The sequence below is a fragment of the Eleutherodactylus coqui genome, chromosome 2 (assembly GCF_035609145.1).
Source record: "Eleutherodactylus coqui strain aEleCoq1 chromosome 2, aEleCoq1.hap1, whole genome shotgun sequence".
Lineage (NCBI taxonomy): Eukaryota > Metazoa > Chordata > Amphibia > Anura > Eleutherodactylidae > Eleutherodactylus > Eleutherodactylus coqui.
Genome location: NC_089838.1, coordinates 331314094 through 331335121, shown reverse-complemented (window position 1 = coordinate 331335121; position 21028 = coordinate 331314094). Strand labels below are relative to the sequence as shown.

Below are 21028 nucleotides of genomic sequence, written 5' to 3'. Positions count from 1 at the left end.
ATCAGGCAGCATGTACAGCGCAGGCAGGGGACCATTCTCCAAGGCCTTTGCCAGCTTTCTGGCTCTCCAGCAAGACTGTGTCACCGGTCCACAGTCAAGGCTGAGTTGGCGGGAGCACTGTAAAAGGATGGTGAGGGAGTACGTAGCCGATCGCACGACCGTCCTCGGTGACGCCTCTGCCCCTTACAACTACTGGGTGTCGAAGCTGGAAACGTGGCCTGAACTCGCGCTGTATGCCCTGGAGGTGCTTGCTTGTCCTGCGGCTAGCGTCTTGTCAGAGAGTGTGTTTAGTGTGGCTGGGGGAATCATCACGGATAAGCGTACCCATCTGTCAACCGACAGTGCCGACAGGCTTACACGCATCAAGATGAACAAAGCCTGGATTTCCCCAGACTACTCTTCTCCACCAGCGGACAGCAGCGATACATAAGCAATACGTAGGCTGCACCCGCGGATGGAAGCATCGTTCTCTATCCCCATCAAAAACGGGGACATTTTTGCTTCATCAATCTGTGTATAATATTCATCCTCCTCCTCCTGCTCCTCCTCCTGAAACCTCACATAATCACGCCGAACGGGCAATTTTTCTTAGGCCCACAAGGCTCAGTCATATAATTTTTCTAAACAATTTTTATACGTTTCAATGCTCATTAAAGCGTTGAAACTTTCACCTCAACCAATTTTTATTTTAACTGGGCTGCCTCCAGGCCTAGTTACCAATTAAGCCACATTACCCAAAGCGATTAATGGGTTTCACCTGCCCTCTTGGTTGGGCATGGCCAATTTTTCTGAGGTATATTAGTACTGTTGGTACACCAATTTTTGGGGGCCCTCGCCTACAGTGTAATCCAATTATTTTTTAGCCCACCTGCTGTTGTAACGTCAGCTGTGTTGGGCACTGCAATGGGATATATTTATATACCGCCGGTGGCTTCCTGGCACCCACCCATGCTGTCGGTCCACACGGAGTTGTAACTACATCTGTCCACTTCTAAAGAACCCCAGTCAGACTGGGGCATGCAGTGTGGGCCAAAGCCCACCTGCATTAAACATGACATTACCTCAGCTGTGATGGGCAATGCAATGAGATATATGTATGTACCGCCGGTGGCTTCCTGGCACCCACCCATGCTGTGGGTCCACACGGAATTCCCATTGCGGAGTTGTACCTGCCTGGGACTATTTATAAAAAAACGCGGTCTGACTGGGGCATGCAGACACCTTGACAGAATGAATAGTGTGTGGCACATAGGTTCCCCATTGCTATGCCCACGTGTGCAGCTCCTGATGGCGGTAGCACAGGATTATATTTCTCATTGCTTCTGTACAGCATTGTGGACTATCGTCCCGCCCCTTTTATGGGGGGGTCGCTGCCTAGCCATGCCAACCCTCTGCAGTGTGTGCCTGCTTTTCCTCTGGCAGACGCACTTATAAATAGACATGAGGGTGGTGTGGCATGAGGGCAGCTGAAGGCTGCGCAGGGACAATTTGGTGTGCGCTGTGGACACTGTGTCGTGCGGGGGGGGGGGGTTGGGCAGCATGTAACCCAGGAGAAGTGGCAGCGGAGTGTCATGCAGGCAGTGATTGTGCTTTGTTGGAGGTAGTGTGGTGCTTAGCTAAGGTATGCCATGCTGATGAGGGCTTTTCAGAAGTAAAACTTGTTGGGAGGGGGGGGGGGTCCACTCTTGCCGCTATTGTGGCTTAATAGTGGGACCTGGGAACTTGAGATGCAGCACAACATGTAGCCCCTCGCCTGCCCTATCCGTTGCTGTGTCGTTCCCATCACTTTCTTGAATTGCCCAGATTTTCACAAATGGAAACCTTAGCGAGCATCGGCGATATACAAAAATGCTTGGGTCGCTCATTGACTTCAATGGGGTTCGTTATTCGAAACGAACCCTCGAGCATCGCGGAAATTTCGACCCGAGTAACGAGCACCCGAACATTTTGGTGCTCGCTCATCTCTACTATTTATACCCATATACAGATCTATATGTTTGCTGTCCACTCGTCTTAATTACTTTATACAGTGTTGTATAAATTGCAAATATTAATATTTATTGTGCAATCCTTATTTGAAATCGGTAATATATTTAAAAGAATAGCGTCCAATACTGCCCCCTGTGGTACCACACTATTAATGGTGACCCAATCAAGAGTATGTACCATTTATAACCACCCTCTGCTTTCTATCACTGACCAGTTACTTACCCACTTACACACCCTTTTATGCGGTTACCTTCTCATAGAAGCTGATCAGTTTGGTTTGACAGGAGTGATCTGACATAAACCCATGCAAATATGGAGTTAAACAACTATTTTCCTTGAGGCACTCCAGGATAGCATCTCTTAGGAGCCCTTCAAACATCTTACCCACAATAGAAGTAAGACTCACTGACCTATAGTTTCTGAATTCACTTTTTGACCCCTTTTTCAATATTGGCACCACATTGCCTATGCACCAGTCTAATGGAACAGACCACACGCCATAGGGTGCTTAAATATAAGAAACAAGGGTCTGTCTATTACATTACTTAATTCTCTTAGAACTCAGGAGTGTTTGCCATAGGGATCTGGAGATCTATTTTAATCTTTTTAAAGCAGCTCTGCACTTCTTCCTGGGTTAGACTGGTGACATTTAGTGGAGAGTTTACATTATCACTCTGCATCTCATCTGATATTTCATTTTTGTCTGTGAATACACTGGAGAAAAAACTATTTATTAGATTTGCTTTCTCCTCATCGGCCTCTATAATTTTTTATACATTATTTATTAAAGGGCCAAAGCTTACAGCAATAATCTTTTTGCTATAATTGAAGTTTTTTGTCAGAAAATTCTCTTCTTAACCCCCTATGGTCCTGCTTCCTCCCTCTGCACTTAACAAAAAGCGCTCATATAAAAGTCTCAAACGACCTCCTGACTTCTAAATCGAGGAGTGACTGCTCCCTAATAATCCTCTTCAATCTCTCCACAGCATTTGACACTGTTGACCACAAACTCCTCCTCAATATACTTCTCTCCATTGGCCTAAAGGACACTGTTCTTTCCTTGTTCTCCTACCTTTCTGACCACTCATTCAGTGTATCCTTTGCAGGCTCAGCCTCCTCCTCTTTCCCTTGCTGTTAGGGTCCACCAGGGCTTAGTCCTCAGACCCCTCCTTTTTTTTCATCCACACAGCCCCTATTGGACTAACCATGAGTAGATTTGGCTTTCAGCACCAACTCTATGCTGACAACACCCAGTTATACACTTCTTCCCATGACATCACTATTATCATTATTATTTTAGGGTTAGTTTTACTCTCCTTGGCAATGAGTCTGTATGTCTCTATTGTTGCTGCTTTTATCTGCATTTTACAGAATTTATATTTTCCTGATAGTTTTTTAGTGATTCTTTGCCTTCTTGTTTTACGAGCTTAAACATGTTCTTTACATTTTTTTATCGAGTCACATTTCTTCTACACATAACCCCTTTATTCCTGTAAGATATAAACCACTGACAGGTTTTTAAACCTTTCCCATTTATTGTCCATACTCTTATTTTTGAAGACATTGGTCCAATCAGTATGGTTAAAGGCATCTCTGAGCTGATTGAACTTTGCCTTTCCAAAATTTAGTATTTTCAAAGCTCTCCAATAAAACTCCCCTTTGAAAGATAAATAGAAATTTATTATATTAGGGTCACTATTTCCCAGGTGAACCCTGACCTGCACCCCTGTTATTTTGGCAGGTCTGTTGGTTAATATTAAGTCCAAAATTGCTGTACCTGTAATTGAGTCCTGAACAAATTTAATAAGGTAATTATTAGAGATGAGCGAGCACACTCGTCCCAGCTTGATGCTCGTTCTAGTATTAGGATACTCGAGATGTTGTCAGTGAGGTAGTAGTAAGGGCTGTAAGTCCGATGGAGGAGCGCACAGAGGATTCGGAGGAAGAGCAGCTGGACGATGAGGTGACTGACCCCACCTGGCATGCTAAGCCTACTGAAGACAGGGCTTCAGTGGGGGAGGCAAGTGCAGCAGCAGGACAGGTTGGAAAAGGCAGTGGGGTGGCCAGGGGGAGAGGCAGGGCCAGAAAAAATAATTCCCCAACTGTTTCCCACAACACCCCCTCGCGGCAAGCCTCCATGCAGAGAGCTAGGTGTTCAAATGTGTGGATGTTTTTTTAGTGTGTGGATGACCGATGAACAGTGATGTGCAAACTGTGCAGCACCAAGATCAGCCGGGGAGCCACCACTACCAGCCTCACCACCACTAGCATGCGCAGGCATATGATGGCCAAACACCCCACGAGGTGGGACGAAGGCCATTCACTGCCTCTGGGTCACACCACTGCCTCTTCCCCTGTGCCACAACCTGGCACACAGATCCAATCCCCCTCCCAGGATGCAGGCACAAGCACCTCCTGGCCTGCACCCACACTCTCACCTCCACGGTCCCCCGCGACCTCCAGCAATGTCTCCAAGCGCAGCATTCAGCTGTCGCTAACACAAGCGTTGGAGCGAAAGCGCAAATACGCCACCACCCACCCACATGCAAAATCTTTAAACGTGCACATTGCTAAATTAATCAGCCTGGAGATGTTGCTATACAGGCTAGTGGAAACGGCGGCTTTCTAAAACATGATGGCGGCGGCAGTCCCACCCTACTCAGTCCCCAGTCGCCACTATTTTCCCGGTGCGCCGTCCCTGCCCTACATCGGCTCGTCTCCGGCAACATAAACCGTGCCCTCACCAACATGGTTACTGGGAAGATCCACTTAACCACCAACATGTGGTCAAGTGCTGGTGGGCAGGGACTCTACATCTCCCTGACGGTACATTGGGTGAACTTGGTGGAGGCTGGGACCGAGTCAGAGCCTGGGACTGCTCACGTGCTTCCCACACCGAGGATAGCGGGTCCTACCTCGGTGATGGTTTATCTGTCGTATTATGCCACCTCCTCCAATCCCCCCCCTCCTCCCCTGCCACCTCCACTTCTCAATTAAGAAGTGTGAGCACATCTCCAGCAGTCGGTAGCACGAGGCGCGGCGTGGCAGCACAGCGGTGGGGAAGCGTCAACAAGCTGTGCTGAAACTAATCTGTTTATGTGACAAGAGGCACACTGCCCCCGAGCTGTTACAGGGTCTGATGGAGCAGACCGTCCTCTGGCTTTTGCCACTGAGCCTCCAACAGGGCATGGTCGTGTGTGACAATGGCCGTAACCTGGTGGCGGCTCTGCAGCTTGGCAGCCTCACCCACGTACCAAGCCTGGCCCATGTGTTCAATCTGGCGGTTCAGCGGTTCCTGAAAAACTACCCCCATTTGTCTGACCTGATTGGCAAGGTGCGCTGCGTGTGCACACATTTCCGCAAGTCCACTACAGATGCTGCCACCCTCAGGACACTGCAACATAGCTTCCAGCTGTCAGAGCACCAACTGCTGTGCGACGTGCCCACACGCTGGAACTCTACGCTGCACATGTTGGCCAGGCTGTACGAGCAGCGTAGAGCAATTGTAGAATACTAGCTGCAACATGGCCAGCAGAGTAGTAGTCAGCCTCCACAGTTCTTCACAGAGGAGGGGGCATGGAAACTTTGAGGAGTCAACACAAATGGTGAGCGGAGATGCAGCCATAATTAGCATTACCATCCTGCTTCTTTGCCTGTTGAAAAGTTCGCTGCTAAGCATAAAGGCCGACGCTTTGTGGTTAGAACAGGAGATGTGGGATAACAGTAGCCAGACCACCCTCACGTTTGTATCTCAGCGCATTTTGGAGGAGGAGAAGGGGGAAGAGACTGCTGCTCACACTGCAGAGGATACCTATGCTGCTTCCTTCTCATCTGTTCAGTGTGTGTAGGCTGAAGAGAAGGAGGAGGAGCATCCTCCTACCCGGTTTCCCTGAAAATAAGACATACCCTGAAAATAAGACAGCATAATTTTCCAGGATTTTTGTGGATGCAAAATTATTTTTAAGGATTTTTGAGGATGCTTGAAATATAAGCCCTACTCCAAAATTAAGTGCTGCTTACAGTTAATTAAAAAAAAGTCAATTTAAATAGTGTCGAGGCAGCTATATATGTAAAAAAGTTTAATCTTTTTGAGGAAAAATTAATATAAGACACTGTCAGTGATGTGTTGCGTACTAGGACTCTGACACACATGGCTGACTTCATGTTAGGCTGCCTTTTCCGTGACCCTCGCGTTAAATGCATTCTGGCCAGCATGAATTGCTTGGTGTACTCCCTTCTCGACCCACAGTATAAGGAGAACCTTTCAACTCTCATTCTCATAGAGGAAACGGGTACGAGAGTGATGCAATACCACAATGCCCTGGTGGAAAAAGTGATAGTAAAGTTCCCATCTGACAGGAATAGTGGTAGAAGACGCAGTTCAGAGGGCCAACTAGCAGGGGAGGTACGGGGATCAGGCATCATGTCCAGCGCAGGCAGGGGAACACTCTCCAAGGCCTTTGCCAGTTTTATGGCTCCCCAGCCAGACAGTGTCACCACTCCCCAGTCAAGACTGAGTTGGAGGGAGCACTGTAAAAAGATGGTGAGGGAGTACATATCTGATCGTACTACTGTCCTCCGTGATCCCTCTGCTCCATGCAACTATTGGGTGTCAAAGCTGGACACCTGGCACGAACTTGCACTGTGCACCCTGAAGTTGCTGGCCTGCCCTGCCGCTAGCGTCTTGCCAGAGAGGGTTTTAATGCTGGGGGGGGGGGGGGTCATCACGGATAAGCGTACCCGCCTGTCAACTGACAGAGCCGACATGCTTACACTTATCAAGATGAACAAATGCTGGATTTCCCCAGACTTCTGTTCTCCACCGGTAAAAAGCAGCCTGACCCTGGGCCCGCTCATGTGCTTCCCACACAGAGGATTGCTGAATGTGTGGGCAGAGGCCGAGGTCCTGGGGGGATGCAACTGTGCCATCTTTGGCCTGTGGAACTTCTTTGTGGTTCATCCAGTCTTTGGAGCGATGAAAGGAACCGTAACTGATGGCACATTGGGTCAACCAGATGGAGGCTTGGACTGAGTGTCAACCTGGGCCTGCTCACGTGTATCCCACACAGATTGCGGTCCTGCCTCGGTCACGGTTTCTCTGGCTTATTATGCCACCTCCCCCTCCTGCTTGGGTACTGGGGATCAGCGGTGGTCGACATGTATTTGTTCTTGTGTTACCACTGTTATCTGAGACACTGGTTTGGACCAATCCAAAGAAGCGTAGCTGAACTAATGAGACTTACACAGCAGTACTAGGATCCAAGTCCGCTTTATGCCCACGTTTGTTGTGCCTAGTAGTGCACACTACGCTTTCGCAAGCAGTCCGGCTGTGTAGCAGGTCAACTCATTGTACACTGCCATTTTTTGGGTGTCTGCTGACGTATAATGCCCTAGGTGGTAAACAGCCGGATTGGTTTAGTTGGGATAAACACACGCGTCCCTGGGGGTCAGCGCTGGTCGGCATGTATTATTTTTCGTGTTTCGTTTTACCACAGTTATCTGAGATACTGGATTGGGGCGTTCAAAGGAAGCATAACTGATTTAATGAGACTTTCACAGGGTCACTGTATACCTGTGGTGGCTACTTTTGCGACCCCTCCTGCCTCAAACAAATCTTTGGTGTTAGTTTGCGCTGCTGCATTGTGGAGATGTGTAGAAGTGCTGGCATCTGAGTCCCCTTTATGCCCACGTTTGTAGCTCCTGACAATTTTGTGACGGAGGTGGCACGGGATTAGAGTTAATTTATCAACAATTCTCATGAGCATTGTAGGCTATCGTCCCCAAATTCAAAGAGGGTCGCTGCCAGGCCCTGCCAAACCTCTGCAGTATGTGTCTCCGGTTCCTCCTTATCCAAGACGCACTTATAAATAGACTTGAGGGTGGTGTGTGGCATGAGGACAGGTGAACGCTGCGCAGGGAAAATGTTATGTGCACTGTGGATGCAGGCTCGTGCAGGGGTTGGACAGCAATGCCAGCATGTAACCCAGGTGAAGAGGCAGTGGTGTCACCCGAAGGCGGTGATTGTCCTTTGTTGCACCTAGTGTGGTGCTTAGCTAAGATGTGCCAGCACGTGTGCCTTGCTGCTTATGGTCTGTCCCAAGTAAATTGTTAGGGGGGTGACCGCCAGGCTCTTGCCCCCAATTTGGCTTAATAGTGCAACCTGGGAGCCTCAGATGCACCCATGCATGGTGCCCCTGCCATTCCCTATCCGTTTCTGTGGTGTTTCCATGACTTTCTGATGTTTTCAGGTGATTGACACAACCTCCCCTATGCGGAGCATGGGTCACCCTGAAAAATGCTCGAGTCTCCCATTGACTTCAATGGTGTTCATTACTCGAAACGAGCTCTCGAGCATTACGAAACGTTCGACTCGAGTAACGAGCACCCGAGCATTTTGGTACTCGCTCATCTCTAGTAATTATCTTTAGTAATGGACAAAAACGTGTTACCTTTATCCACAGGTTTCAGCTTCCCAGGTTATATCTGGATAGTTTAAGTCCCCCATAATGATTACCTCATTGTAGTAGCAAATCACATCTACAGTATTTTCTTTAGTAATAGATTTTCATTGGTTTCTGCTATATTTGGTGGCCTATAGAATCTTATTGTTTTTCCCTCCATGTATCCATACAGATCCACAAACCGACATATTCATACCCATTACATCAATCCTCCCATAGCGTGGGTTTTAAACAAACCCTTTTTAATCCCTTCTGAACAGACTGAAGCCCTGTGAGTTCACTGCCTGCTCAGTTTTCATCCAACCAGGTCTCAGTTATTCCTGTTATGTCATAGTTTTCCTCAGACATTATTACTTCCAATTCGTCAACTTTATTGGTCAGACTTCTAGATTTAGTCAACATACAGTTTGTAAGGTTTTGGTAATTTTTTATTTTTTATTTTAAATGTATCCTTATTAACTTTTCTGGCAATTCTAACTGTCCTATCCCAGATTCTTGCCTTTAAAGTGAAACTAAAGTATGTTGGTAGTTTCAGTAGACTCAAAACTATAGTCTTTTAAAGTGGAATTGGGAATACTGAATTTTATTGTTGTCACTTTAGTTTTTGTGCAGAGCAGAGAGGGAACATTGAGTGGGAATGGGGAACCAGGCAGCAGAGAAGGTCCGTGACATGCTGTTACCCTCATCAATCAAATCTCCCCTTATAAATCAAAGAACATATTTGCTCTGATTGTCACATAAGGGGGTCTTTTTCTCAAAAAAAAAACTCTTCCAAACAATTTATATTTGTGTTGTGAATACTGGGTCAATCTAGTAATCAAGAAGAGTAGAGTTGCAGAGTAGATGAATTTAATGGATAATGTTATTATTCCCCCACACACACACACTTTTTTTTTCTTTCTGTCTGTCAGGATCTGGTGGTGGAATGTGGGTGGAGATCATAAGCCATATGTTTGTAACCCATTTTATTTATTGTTTTTTGAAAAGGGAAAATTTAAATGTAAAAAAAGTGTAATTTATTTACTAGTTTTTGCTAAAAAATTTTTGTCTCTGTTAATTCTATTTCTTAAATTTTTTGTAGGTTATAAAGGAAAAAAATCATCGATCAAATGTTTCCACTACAAGGATGATAACTTGGTTTTGGAATCCCCGTCCAGAATAGAGGCGATGTATGCTGTGCTGGAAAATCCCACTTTCTCCTGTATTGGGGTTATTTTATATCCCTTGAACTGTTTAAAAGATGGAATAATGAAGCTCATCCCTTGTCATGGAGTGGTTCTGTTGTTCTATAACACAATTACCCGGGATGATCGGACATACAAGTATAGACTTCATCTGTATCTACTGCCAAACATCCGCACAGTCGAAAAGGTATCTCCTCCATATTGCCACTATCTAGAAGATAACTTTTACTTTCCATCTTTATATAGGAGGAACAACTGAACTAAACCTAAGGTTACACATAGACATAAGCTAGGCCAAACATCCATGTGTTCTGCATGCAGAGAGGGGAAAATAATGCTGCTAGAATGGCTTATGTCCCCGAGAACAAAAGAATTCCAACTGCTCCAATTCACAAATCCAATTACTCTGTCCTTCTCTCCTCAGAAATGTGCCATTGGGTGATTGTCATACACATTATAGATGATCATCTAGACCTGGCACCATTTGGCGGGTTTGGCCAATCGAAATATAATGTGCATGGCGAGCTTTAAGATGGAAGTTTGGTACTTTTATCCAGTAGAGGAAAATGTGATGGTTCTTAATAAGAGAAACATAGCCTTCTTATAGATATGAAACCTTTTACTGGCTGACAAAAAGAAATGATGTTAAAGCAAGGTGTCGAGGCTAAGAGCCTGATGAAGAATCCTAAGTAGAGTTGAACGCTTGTTGTAACATCATGTATTTTTGTCAGCCAGTAGAATGCCAGTAGATTAGTTTGTTTCTCTTACTGAGAACAATCACATTTTGGCCTGCTTGGGACGACAAACAATGCCAGACACTCGTACCTGTCTCTCCTCACGGGAGCTAGCAGAGCTGGCTTGCTCATGGAGTGGCTAACAGGGGGCGGGGCAATGCAGGAGATTTCTCTCCTATCGCTCCCCCGCCCCCTCCATTTTGATAACACAGCGGTCGTTCACTACTGAACCCGTGTAAAGGGACCTTTTAGTCCTTTTTTGTTGGTTTTGGCAGAGCTGTCCTTATACATGGTGTTAAAAGAAACTCTAATTAAAACCCAAAACACTAGAAATACATGTAAAAGTTGCCATATGCATTTGATACTGTAGCTGTGGAGCACATGCTTGTTGAACCCAACAGAATTAACTAGCTAACACACACACATATATGTATGTATGTACACACACACACACATATATATACACACATACAGTTAGGGCCAGAAATATTTGGACAGTGACACAAGTTTTGTTATTTTAGCTGTTTACAAAAACATGTTCAGAAATACAATTATATATATAATATGGGCTGAAAGTGCACACTCCCAGCTGCAATATGAGAGTTTCCACATCCAAATCGGAGAAAGGGTTTAGGAATCATAGCTCTGTAATGCATAGCCTCCTCTTTTTCAAGGGACCAAAAGTAATTGGACAATGGACTCTAAGGGCTGCAATTAACTCAGAAGGCATCTCCCTCGTTAACCTGTAATCAATTAAGTAGTTAAAAGGTCTGGGGTTGATTCCAGGTGTGTGGTTTTGGATTTGGAAGCTGTTGCTGTGACCAGAACATGCGGTCAAAGGAACTCTCAATTGAGGTGAAGCAGAACATCCTGAGGCTGAAAAAAAAGAAAAAATCCATCAGAGAGATAGCAGACATGCTTGGAGTAGCAAAATCAACAGTCGGGTACATTCTGAGAAAAAAGGAATTCACTGGTGAGCTTGGGAACTCAAAAAGGCCTGGGCGTCCACGGAAGACAACGGTGGTGGATGATCGCCGCATACTTTCTTTGGTGAAGAAGAACCCGTTCACAACATCAACTGAAGTCCAGAACACTCTCAGGGAAGTAGGTGTATCTGTCTCTAAGTCAACAGTAAAGAGAAGACTCCATGAAAGTAAATACAAAGGGTTCACATCTAGATGCAAACCATTCATCAATTCCAAAAATAGACAGGCCAGAGTTAAATTTGCCGAAAAACACCTCAAGAAGCCAGCCCAGTTCTGGAAAAGTATTCTATGGACAGATGAGACAAAGATCAACCTGTACCAGAATGATGGGAAGAAAAAAGTTTGGAGAAGAAAGGGAACGGCACATGATCCAAGGCACACCACATCCTCTGTAAAACATGGTGGAGGCAACGTGATGGCATGGGCATGCATGGCTTTCACTGGCACTGGGTCACTTGTGTTTATTGATGACATAACAGCAGACAAGAGTAGCCGGATGAATTCTGAAGTGTACCGGGATATACTTTCAGCCCAGATTCAGCCAAATGCTGCAAAGTTGATCGGACGGCGCTTCACAGTACAGATGGACAATGACCCCAAGCATACAGCCAAAGCTACCCAGGAGTTCATGAGTGCAAAAAAGTGGAACATTCTGCAATGGCCAAGTCAATCACCAGATCTTAACCCAATTGAGCATGCATTTCACTTGCTCAAATCCAGACTTCAGACGGAAAGACCCACAAACAAGCAAGACCTGAAGGCTGCGGCTGTAAAGGCCTGGCAAAGCATTAAGAAGGAGGAAACCCAGCGTTTGGTGATGTCCATGGGTTCCAGACTTAAGGCAGTGATTGCCTCCAAAGGATTCGCAACAAAATATTGAAAAAAAAATATTTTGTTTGGGTTATGTTTATTTGTCCAATTACTTTTGAGCTCCTAAAATGTGGAGTGTTTGTAAAGAAATGTGTACAATTCCTACATTTTCTATCAGATATTTTTGTTCAACCCTTTAAATTAAACGTTACAATCTGCACTTGAATTCTGTTGTAGAGGCTTCATTTCAAATCCAATGCGGTGGCATGCAGAGCCCAACTCGCGAAAATTGTGTTACTGTCCAAATATTTCTGGCCCTAACTGTATATATATGTATACATATACACACACATATATATATATATATATACACACAGAAACACATATATATGCACACACATACATATATTATATATATATATATATATATATATATACATATATATAAACACACACACACACATATATACACACACGTATATATATATATATATATATATATATATATATATATATATATATATATATATATATATATATATCACATACACACACACATTTTGCATGGTTCTTTGCGTTATCCAAGAAACACCATGTGGAGGTAACCATGCAACGTTTCCTTTATATAAAATGACATCGGGAAGTGAGAGAATTAGATTACATACGTAAAATTTGGACGCTAATTCTTTGGCGCTTAGAATTGAATAATCATGTTGGGACCCATTAACTTTTCCAATTTATGACATAATCAATGCCTGTGCCAAATTTCACATTTCTATGACATCGGGAAGTGAGAGAATTAGATTCCGTACATAAAATTTGGACGCTAATTCTTTTGCGATTAGAATTGAACAATCGAGTTAGGACCAATTAACTTTTCCTCTTTATGACATAATCAATGCTCGGGCCAAATTTCAACTTTCTATTACACCTAGAAGTGAGAAAATTAAATTCCATTCATAAAATTTGGACGCTAGTTCTTTTTCGCTAGAATTGAATAATTGAGTTGGGACTCATTAACCTTTCCTATTTATGACATAATCAATGCTTGTGCCAAATTTTAAGTTTCTATGACATTGGGAAGTGAGAGATTTAGATTATGTACGTAAGATTTCGACGCTAATTCTTTTGCGCTAGAATTGAATAATCGAGTTGGGACATAATCTATGGTCTTACCAAATTTCATGTTTCTACGACATCGAGAAGTTGGAAAATTAGTGGCGAGTCAGACAGTGAATCAGTGTGTGAGTCAATAAGGGCTTCTATATATATAAAATTGAATGTTTGCGTGTGTCTGTCTGCTTGTCCCTTATGCGCTACTACACCATTTATCCGATCGCCATGAAACTTTGGGAAGTTGTTGAGTACACTCCTGGGAAGATTATAGGCATAGTACATTTATGCTATCGTAAATGGTGCGCGTGCGAGTGTCGTTGACAGTTACGCCCCCCTCCAAGTAGATCGTTCGATTTCCATCATTACCACTAATTCTCTCACTTCCCGATGTTGTAGAAACATGAAATTTGGCACAAGTACTGATTATGTCATAAATAGGAAAAGTTAATGGATCCCAACCTGATTATTCAATTCTAAGCGCATAAGAATTAGCGTTTAATTTTACGTACGGAATCTAATTTTATCGCTTCCCAATGTCATAGAAACTTGAAATTTGGCATGAGCATTGATTATGTCATAAATAGGAGAAGTTAACAGGCCCCAACTCGATTATTCAATTCTAAGCGCAAAAGAATTAGCGTCCAAATTTTACGTACGGAATCTAATTCTCTCACTTCCCGATGTAATTTGGCACGAGCATTGATTATGACATAAATAGGAAAAATTAATGGGTTCCAACTCAATTATTCAATTCTAAGCGCAAAAGAATTAGCGTCCAAATTTTACGTACGAAATCTAATTCTCTCACTTCCCGATGTAATTTGGCACGAGCATTGATTATGTCATAAATAGGAGAAGTTAATGGGTCCCAACTCGATTATTCAATTCTAAGCACAAAAGAATTAGCGTCCAAATTTTACGTACAGAATCTAATTTTCTCACTTCTCAATGTCATAGAAACTTGAAATTTGGCACGAGCATTGATTATATAAGGCAGACCTTGGCAACCCTGGCTCACGTCCCAAACGCGCTTCATCCGGCGGTGCTCTAGGTGCGCCGAGCGGCTGTGGAGAAAGTCAAAGCTGCCAGCAGACTTCCTTCACTTCAAATTCATGCTTAAAACTTATAACCTAGCCCTTCACCATGCCAAACAAGTTCATTTCACCTCCCTTGTCTCCTCACTATACCACAACCCCAAACAACTCTTTGAGACCTTTCACTCCCTCCTCAGCCCCAAAGAACAGGCCCCTGTGACAGACCTGACTGCTGGAGAACTAGCTGCCTATTTCAAAGAAGAAAAAAAAATCGACCACATTCGAAAAGAAATCTCTGAAAGCTGCATGGTTAGCCCTGATCCCAGTTTCATCAGCCCTGCACCCAGCACCTACTCACTATCTACGCTAGAACCAACGACAGAGGAAGAAGTCTCCAGGCTCCTTTCCGCTGCCCACCCCACCACCTGCGCTAGCGACCCTCTCCCCTCTAACCTCCTCCGGTCCCTTTCCCCAGCTCTCATTACTCACCTCACCACAATCTGCAACCTCTCCCTAACCTCTGGCACTTTTCCCTCCTCATTCAAACACTCCATTATATCCCCTCTGCTTAAAAAACCAACCCTGGACCCGACTAATGCTGCCAACTACCGACCCGTCTCAAACCTCCCCTTTATCTCCAAATTACTGGAACGCCTGGTCTACTCCCGCCTTACTCGCTTTCTCTCTGGCAACTCGCTCCTCGACCCCCTCCAGTCTGGTTTCCGCTCTCTACACTCGACCGAAACTGCCCTTACAAAAGTAACAAATGACCTGATGACTGCAAAGTCGAGAGGTGATTACTCCCTACTAATCCTCCTTGACCTGTCTGCTGCATTTGACACTGTCGACCATAATCTCCTTGTCACTATGCTCCACTCTATTGTTCTAAAGGATACTGCTCTCTCCTGGTTCTCTTCCTACCTCTCTGACCGCTCTTTCAGTGTTTCCTTTGTTGGTTCTATCTCTGCTCCACTTCCTCTCGCTGTTGGGGTACCCCAGGGCTGGTCCTTGGTCCCCTTCTTTTCTCTATCTATACTGCCCCAATTGGACAAACCATCTACAAATTTGGCCTCCAATACCATCTCTACGCTGATGACACCCAACTATACACCTCCTCTCGTGAGATCTCTGGACCACTCCTCTAAAATATCACCGACTGTCTGTCCGCTGTCTCTAACACTATGTCCTCCCTTTTTCTCAAACTAAACCTCTCTAAAACTGACCTCCTTGTCTTTCCACCTTCTAACCGACCTCCCCTCAACATCTCCATTCCAGTGTCTGGCACCATCATAACCCCCAAACGGCATGCCCTATGCCTTGGGGTCACACTGGACTCTGACCTCTCCTTTGCCCCCCATATCCAATCTCTGGCCCAAACATGCCACATGCACCTCAGAAATATTGCTAAAATACGTCCATTCCTAACCACGGACACGCTAAAGACGCTCGTGGTTGCCCTCATCCACTCCCGGCTTGACTACTGCAACTCGCTACTCATTGGCCTCCCCTGCACTAGACTCGCTCCACTCCAATCCATACTAAATCCATACTAAATGCAGCAGCTAGACTCATTTTTCTATCCAGTCGTTATTCAGATGCCTCTGCATTATGCCAGTCGCTGAATTGGCCGCCCATCCACTGCAGAACTAAATTTAAACTCCTCTACCTCACTCACAAAGCTCTGCATGGCGCTACGCCAGCATACATCGCCTCCCTACTGTCAGTACACCACCCAGCCCGCTCACTCTGATCGGCTAACACACTCAGACTAAACACCCCTGTAATATGAACCTCACATGCTCGCCTACAGAGCAGCACCCATCCTCTGGAATGCTCTACCCCAAAGCATCCGGACAATTCCTGATGCACGAAATTTCAGACGTGCCTTAAAAACGCACCTCTTCAGGGAAGCATACCAAATCTCCTGACCTAGTCCCTTGCCCCTCCTTATGGTGCCCCACCCTGTTTGCCTTCTAATAAATGATCTGTACATGAAATTTCCTATTGCCTGTGTTCCCCACCCCCTACACCTCCTGTACCACCCTCAACCCATTTGTGTCTAACCCAATTTATCTCACATTGTAATTGTTGCAATTGTTGTTTTGCATTTATCCATGCCTGAAAGCGCTGCAGAATAAGTTGGCGCTATACAAATAAAGATTATTATTATTATTATTATGTCATAAATAGGAAAAGTTAATAGATCCCAACTCGATTATTCAATTCTAAGTGCCAAAGAATTAGCGTCCAAATTTTACGTACGGAATCTAATTCTCTCACTTCCTGATGTCATCTATATATATAAAAATGAATGTCTGTCTGTCTGTCTGTCCTTTATGCATTACTACACCATTCATCCAATTGCCATGAGACTTTGGGAAGTTGTTGAGTACACTCCTGGGAAGATTACTGGCATAGTACAACAATCCTACGATAGGTGGGGCGCGTGTGAGCATCGTCGACAGTTATGCCCCCCCCAGACAAAGATCGTTTGATTTCCATCTCAAGCACGAAAGCAAAAGGCATTACGATCAACGGGATGCGTGTTCAACTACAAAATGATGCATCCGCTAAACGTTTCGCAAGACAATTGCTGTATATTAAAAATGCTGAGGTAAAACGAAAGCTGCGCTGTGATTGGTTGCTACTTCTTATACTACTGAGATTACATGAAAGCTGTGCTGTGATTGGTTGCTATATATTATACCGCTGAGGTAAAATGAATGCTGCGCTGTGATTGGTTGCTATTTTTTATATTGTTGAGGCAGAATAAAAGCTGCACTGTGATTGGGTGTTCCATGTTATCAAGCTGAGGTGACATGTAAGCTGCGCTGCGATTGGTTGTTATTTTATACCACTGAGGTAACATGAAAGCTGCGCTGTGATTGGTTGTTATCTATATATATATATATATATATAAAAACAAATGTATGTATGTCTGACTGTCTTCGCAGCAACGCGCGACGGATAAGCTAGTCTATATATATATATATATTATATATATATTGTGAGGGATTAGCGTTTAGGATCGGTAGCAACCTGGGCATAAGCAGTCAGAGACAGTGACACATGGGATAAAGTCTTTAGTCCAGGCTTCGCCTGGGTTTATTTCAGTGCAAACAAAGCAAAATACAGGCCTTAACTTCAGGCCAACACAGAGTAAATCCTGCTCGTCCGAGCACTTACTAAACATGTAGCGTCCCTGTCTACACACTGGTAACCAAATGGCTCCTGCGCACAGCCAGCCAGGCCTCTCAGACCTGCAAAGGTCTCAGCTCTCCTCCTCCAGGACCTGTAGGTCCAGGCTTTATAAGGCCTGGTACCAGCCTCACCTGGTACGTGGGAGTGGCCATCCCACCCTTCTCTTTGACCACTCCAGGAAAAGCCGGCCCGGACTATGTGGCTTGGAGCCACTTACACACTACAACGTGTCAGTAACTTAATGTTACTGACACCATACTGCCGGCTTCCTCCACCGAGCCCAGGCTGCTCGGTGGCACGTATCTGCCCAAGTGCTCCCTAAAGCCGCATAGGAGAGCATCCTAGGCGAAATGTAACGGCACTCCAGCATTTTGCTGGTCACTGTCTTACAATATACAGTATATATATATATATATATATATATATATATATATATATATATATATATATATATACAGTATATATAAAATTGAATGTGTGCGTGTCTGTCTGTCTGTGTGTGTGTCTGTCTGTTTGTCCTTTATGCGCTACTACACCATTCATCCGATCGCCATGAAACTTTGGGAAGTTGTTGAGTACATTCCTGGGAAGATTATAGGCATAGTACATTTATGCTATGATAAATGGCGCGCGTGCGAGCATCGTCGACAGTTACGCCCCCCCACGTAGCTCGTTTGATTTCCATCATTGCCACTAATTCTCTTGGGGGACAACGAAGGGCGAAGCAAGCACGACATCAGTCGTGATTAAGGTGTTCTCTCTTGTCACTCCGTCGCCATCCCCTACCCCAAGCACCTTTGCCGCCGCATCCCTTCCCAGCGCCACTTCCACCCTCCATCCGGGGTGTACGCAATATTTCTCTGCATGGGAGATTGTGAGGGTTAGGGGGGGGGGGGTGGCCCTGACCCAATCGGGGGATTTGGGAAGAGCCACCGCTTTTACAGTAATCATCTTGGAAGTATCCAAAGCGACGCAGCAGGAGGGGAAGCCACGTTTGTTAACAGAGCCGTAGAGGTCCAAGTGCTTAGAAATTTAACGTAATATAATCAATAGTAAAGAAGGTACAAGGGTGAGGGGAGGGGGGGGGGAGGGAAAAAGGGATGGGATGGGGGTATCCTAGTATATTTCCACCAAAGTATTTGGTTATGTTGGTGTTTTGAGCTGTGTTTCGTATATTAATAAAATAATGAGTGTGTGCTCTCATCACATTAGTTCTCACGTCCTTTCTTAGCGTGTGATTGTTTCCTCGCGTCCCAATTTCTAGGTAGTGGGAGTAGAATATGCGGGGGACTTGTGAATTGAAGGGTCTTATCGCTGTGTATCTGGGTATCTGAAGTTGTACTCCGGTTGTGATCTATCCATGGGGTCCAAACTTCAAGGAATGGGATGTATGACAAGTTTGTCCAGCTAAGGATTTCTTCAAATTGATGAATTTGGTTTAATTTCTCTTTCCATTTCTTTATAGATGGGAGTTCTGTGCTTCCCCAATGTAGGGGGATTAAGTCTTTTGCTGCTGCTATCATGAAAGAAATTAATTTATCTTTTAAGGGGTTGAATGTCTTATTTGGTCTACTTAGTATAACCGTGTCTGGGGAGAGCTGGATTGCTTTTTTGAGAATTGTTGTGATTTCTCTCTTAATCTCCATCCAGAAAGGCTTAATCTTCTTGCAGTTCCACCAGATGTGTGAATATGATCCCATTTGTTCTTGTCATCTCCAACATCTATTTGACTCCGCAAGTTTATATGTGAATAACCACTGAGGGGTTTAATACCACCTTGAGAGTAATTTATAATGATGTTTTTGGAGTTGGACACATGGTGAGACCCCATAGGAAGATTTAAATATTATCTTTAGTTCCGCATCTGTGATTTTTAAATTCAATTCTTTTTCCCAGGATGAGATGTATGTCGGTCTAGTGAAACAGCATGCGTTGTAAACTTTTTGGTTAGATGCGAGATTTTCGTAGGCTCCTGGCTTTGGTTTTTCGTTAGTCTTTCGAATTCAGTCATGGGTCTTGTTGATGGGTGGTCAATTTTAAAGTTTGAAATGACGGCTGAAATATGAGATATATGAAGGTCTTGCATTTTCCTTTGCGGGGTGAGCATATTTATTATCGAATGAGGGTCTTTATGTATTATAGCCTGTTGGTCTTGGATTGACAGATTTTCAAACATGTTCCATAAGTCGTCTGGGGTCTCTGGTTTTGGATGTTTAATGCTGGACGGGAGTAGGCTTAGGGGTGTGTTGGGTGAGGGTAAAGGTGCTAGTGTGTGAGAAAGGGAGTCCCAGGTCTCGCAGATGCCCCTTAAAAGAATATTAAAGCCTCTAGAGTGGTAAACTTTCTGGCTGGGGAACCACATATCTTTGAGGAAATTCTTTCCCTGGTTTAGTTGTGCTAGTTTTCTTAGTTTGTGGTTGTTTAGCGGATACAGAAGTTCCAGCCATCTTTTAAAATTAATAGCTTTATAGTATTCTAAGATATTAGTAGACCTACCCCTCCAAATTGTCTACTCTTGGACATCAATGTGTAAGCCAGCCTAGGGCGTTTGTACTTCCAGAAGTAGCACGAAAATAGTGAACTTATTTTTTTAAAGAAGGATTTTGGTATGTGTATTGGTAGCATCTGTAATTTGTAAAGTATCTTTGGGAGTATATATGTTTTTATGAGATTCTTTCTACCAAACCAGGATATGATGGGGAGGTTGTATGCGGAGAGAAGGGCAGCTACCTCTGCCAATAACGGCACTAAGTTGGTGTCATAAAGTTTTGCAAGGTTATTTGTAATTTTGATGCCTAGGTAATCTATATGATCTGACCAGACATATGGGGATGTTTTCTTAATCTCCATGGCTCTGTGTGGGGGTAGAGATATATTCAGTAGAACTGATTTGTTTTTGTTGACTTAAGGATTTGAGAAACCGCCATATAAGTCCAGTATACTGTTTAGTCTGGCGAGGCCCTGTAGAGGATTTGAAATTAAGAAGAGTATGTCGTCGGCAAAAGCTGCCAATTGGATGTGTTCCCCTCCTATCTCTAGGCCCTGTATTTCTGAGTCTTGTCTGACCGCTTGTAAAAGGATCTCTAATGTGAGAATGAATAATGTGGGGGAAAGTGGGCAGCCCTGGCGCGTGCCATTTGTTATTTTAAATGGTTGAGACAGTATGTCATTTACTTTTAATCTCGCATGCGGATTTGCATATAAGGAGAAGACAGCGTTGATTAAAACTGGGAGGAAGTTGAATTTGTGAAGGGCTGCTCTCATAAATGTCCAGTCGACCCGATCAAAAGCTTTTTCAGCATCGATTCCTAAAAATACTAGTGGGATATTCTTTTTTTTTTTTGCGTAGTGTATAGAGTGTAGGAGTATTGCAGAATTAACTTTTCTTTCCCTACCCTTCACAAAACCTGTCTGTTCGTCTAATATTAGCTTTGGGACGATTTTCCCTATTCGACGCGCTAAGAGTTTGGCCCAAATTTTTATGTCGAGGTTTAAAAGAGAGATTGGTCTATA

The 21028-nt window shown here is 44.3% G+C and overlaps 1 protein-coding gene across 1 annotated transcript in view; it reads left to right on the top strand.

Annotated features, from left to right (window-relative positions):
* The window catches only part of LOC136613053 (NACHT, LRR and PYD domains-containing protein 1b allele 2-like), a 517886-nt gene that overhangs the window by 458656 nt on the left and 38202 nt on the right, over window positions 1-21028 (top strand). The window contains exon 9 of the mRNA XM_066593875.1: window positions 9532-9821. Within this exon, the coding sequence (XP_066449972.1) occupies window positions 9532-9821 (290 nt within the window). The remainder of the gene's footprint in view (window positions 1-9531; window positions 9822-21028) is intronic.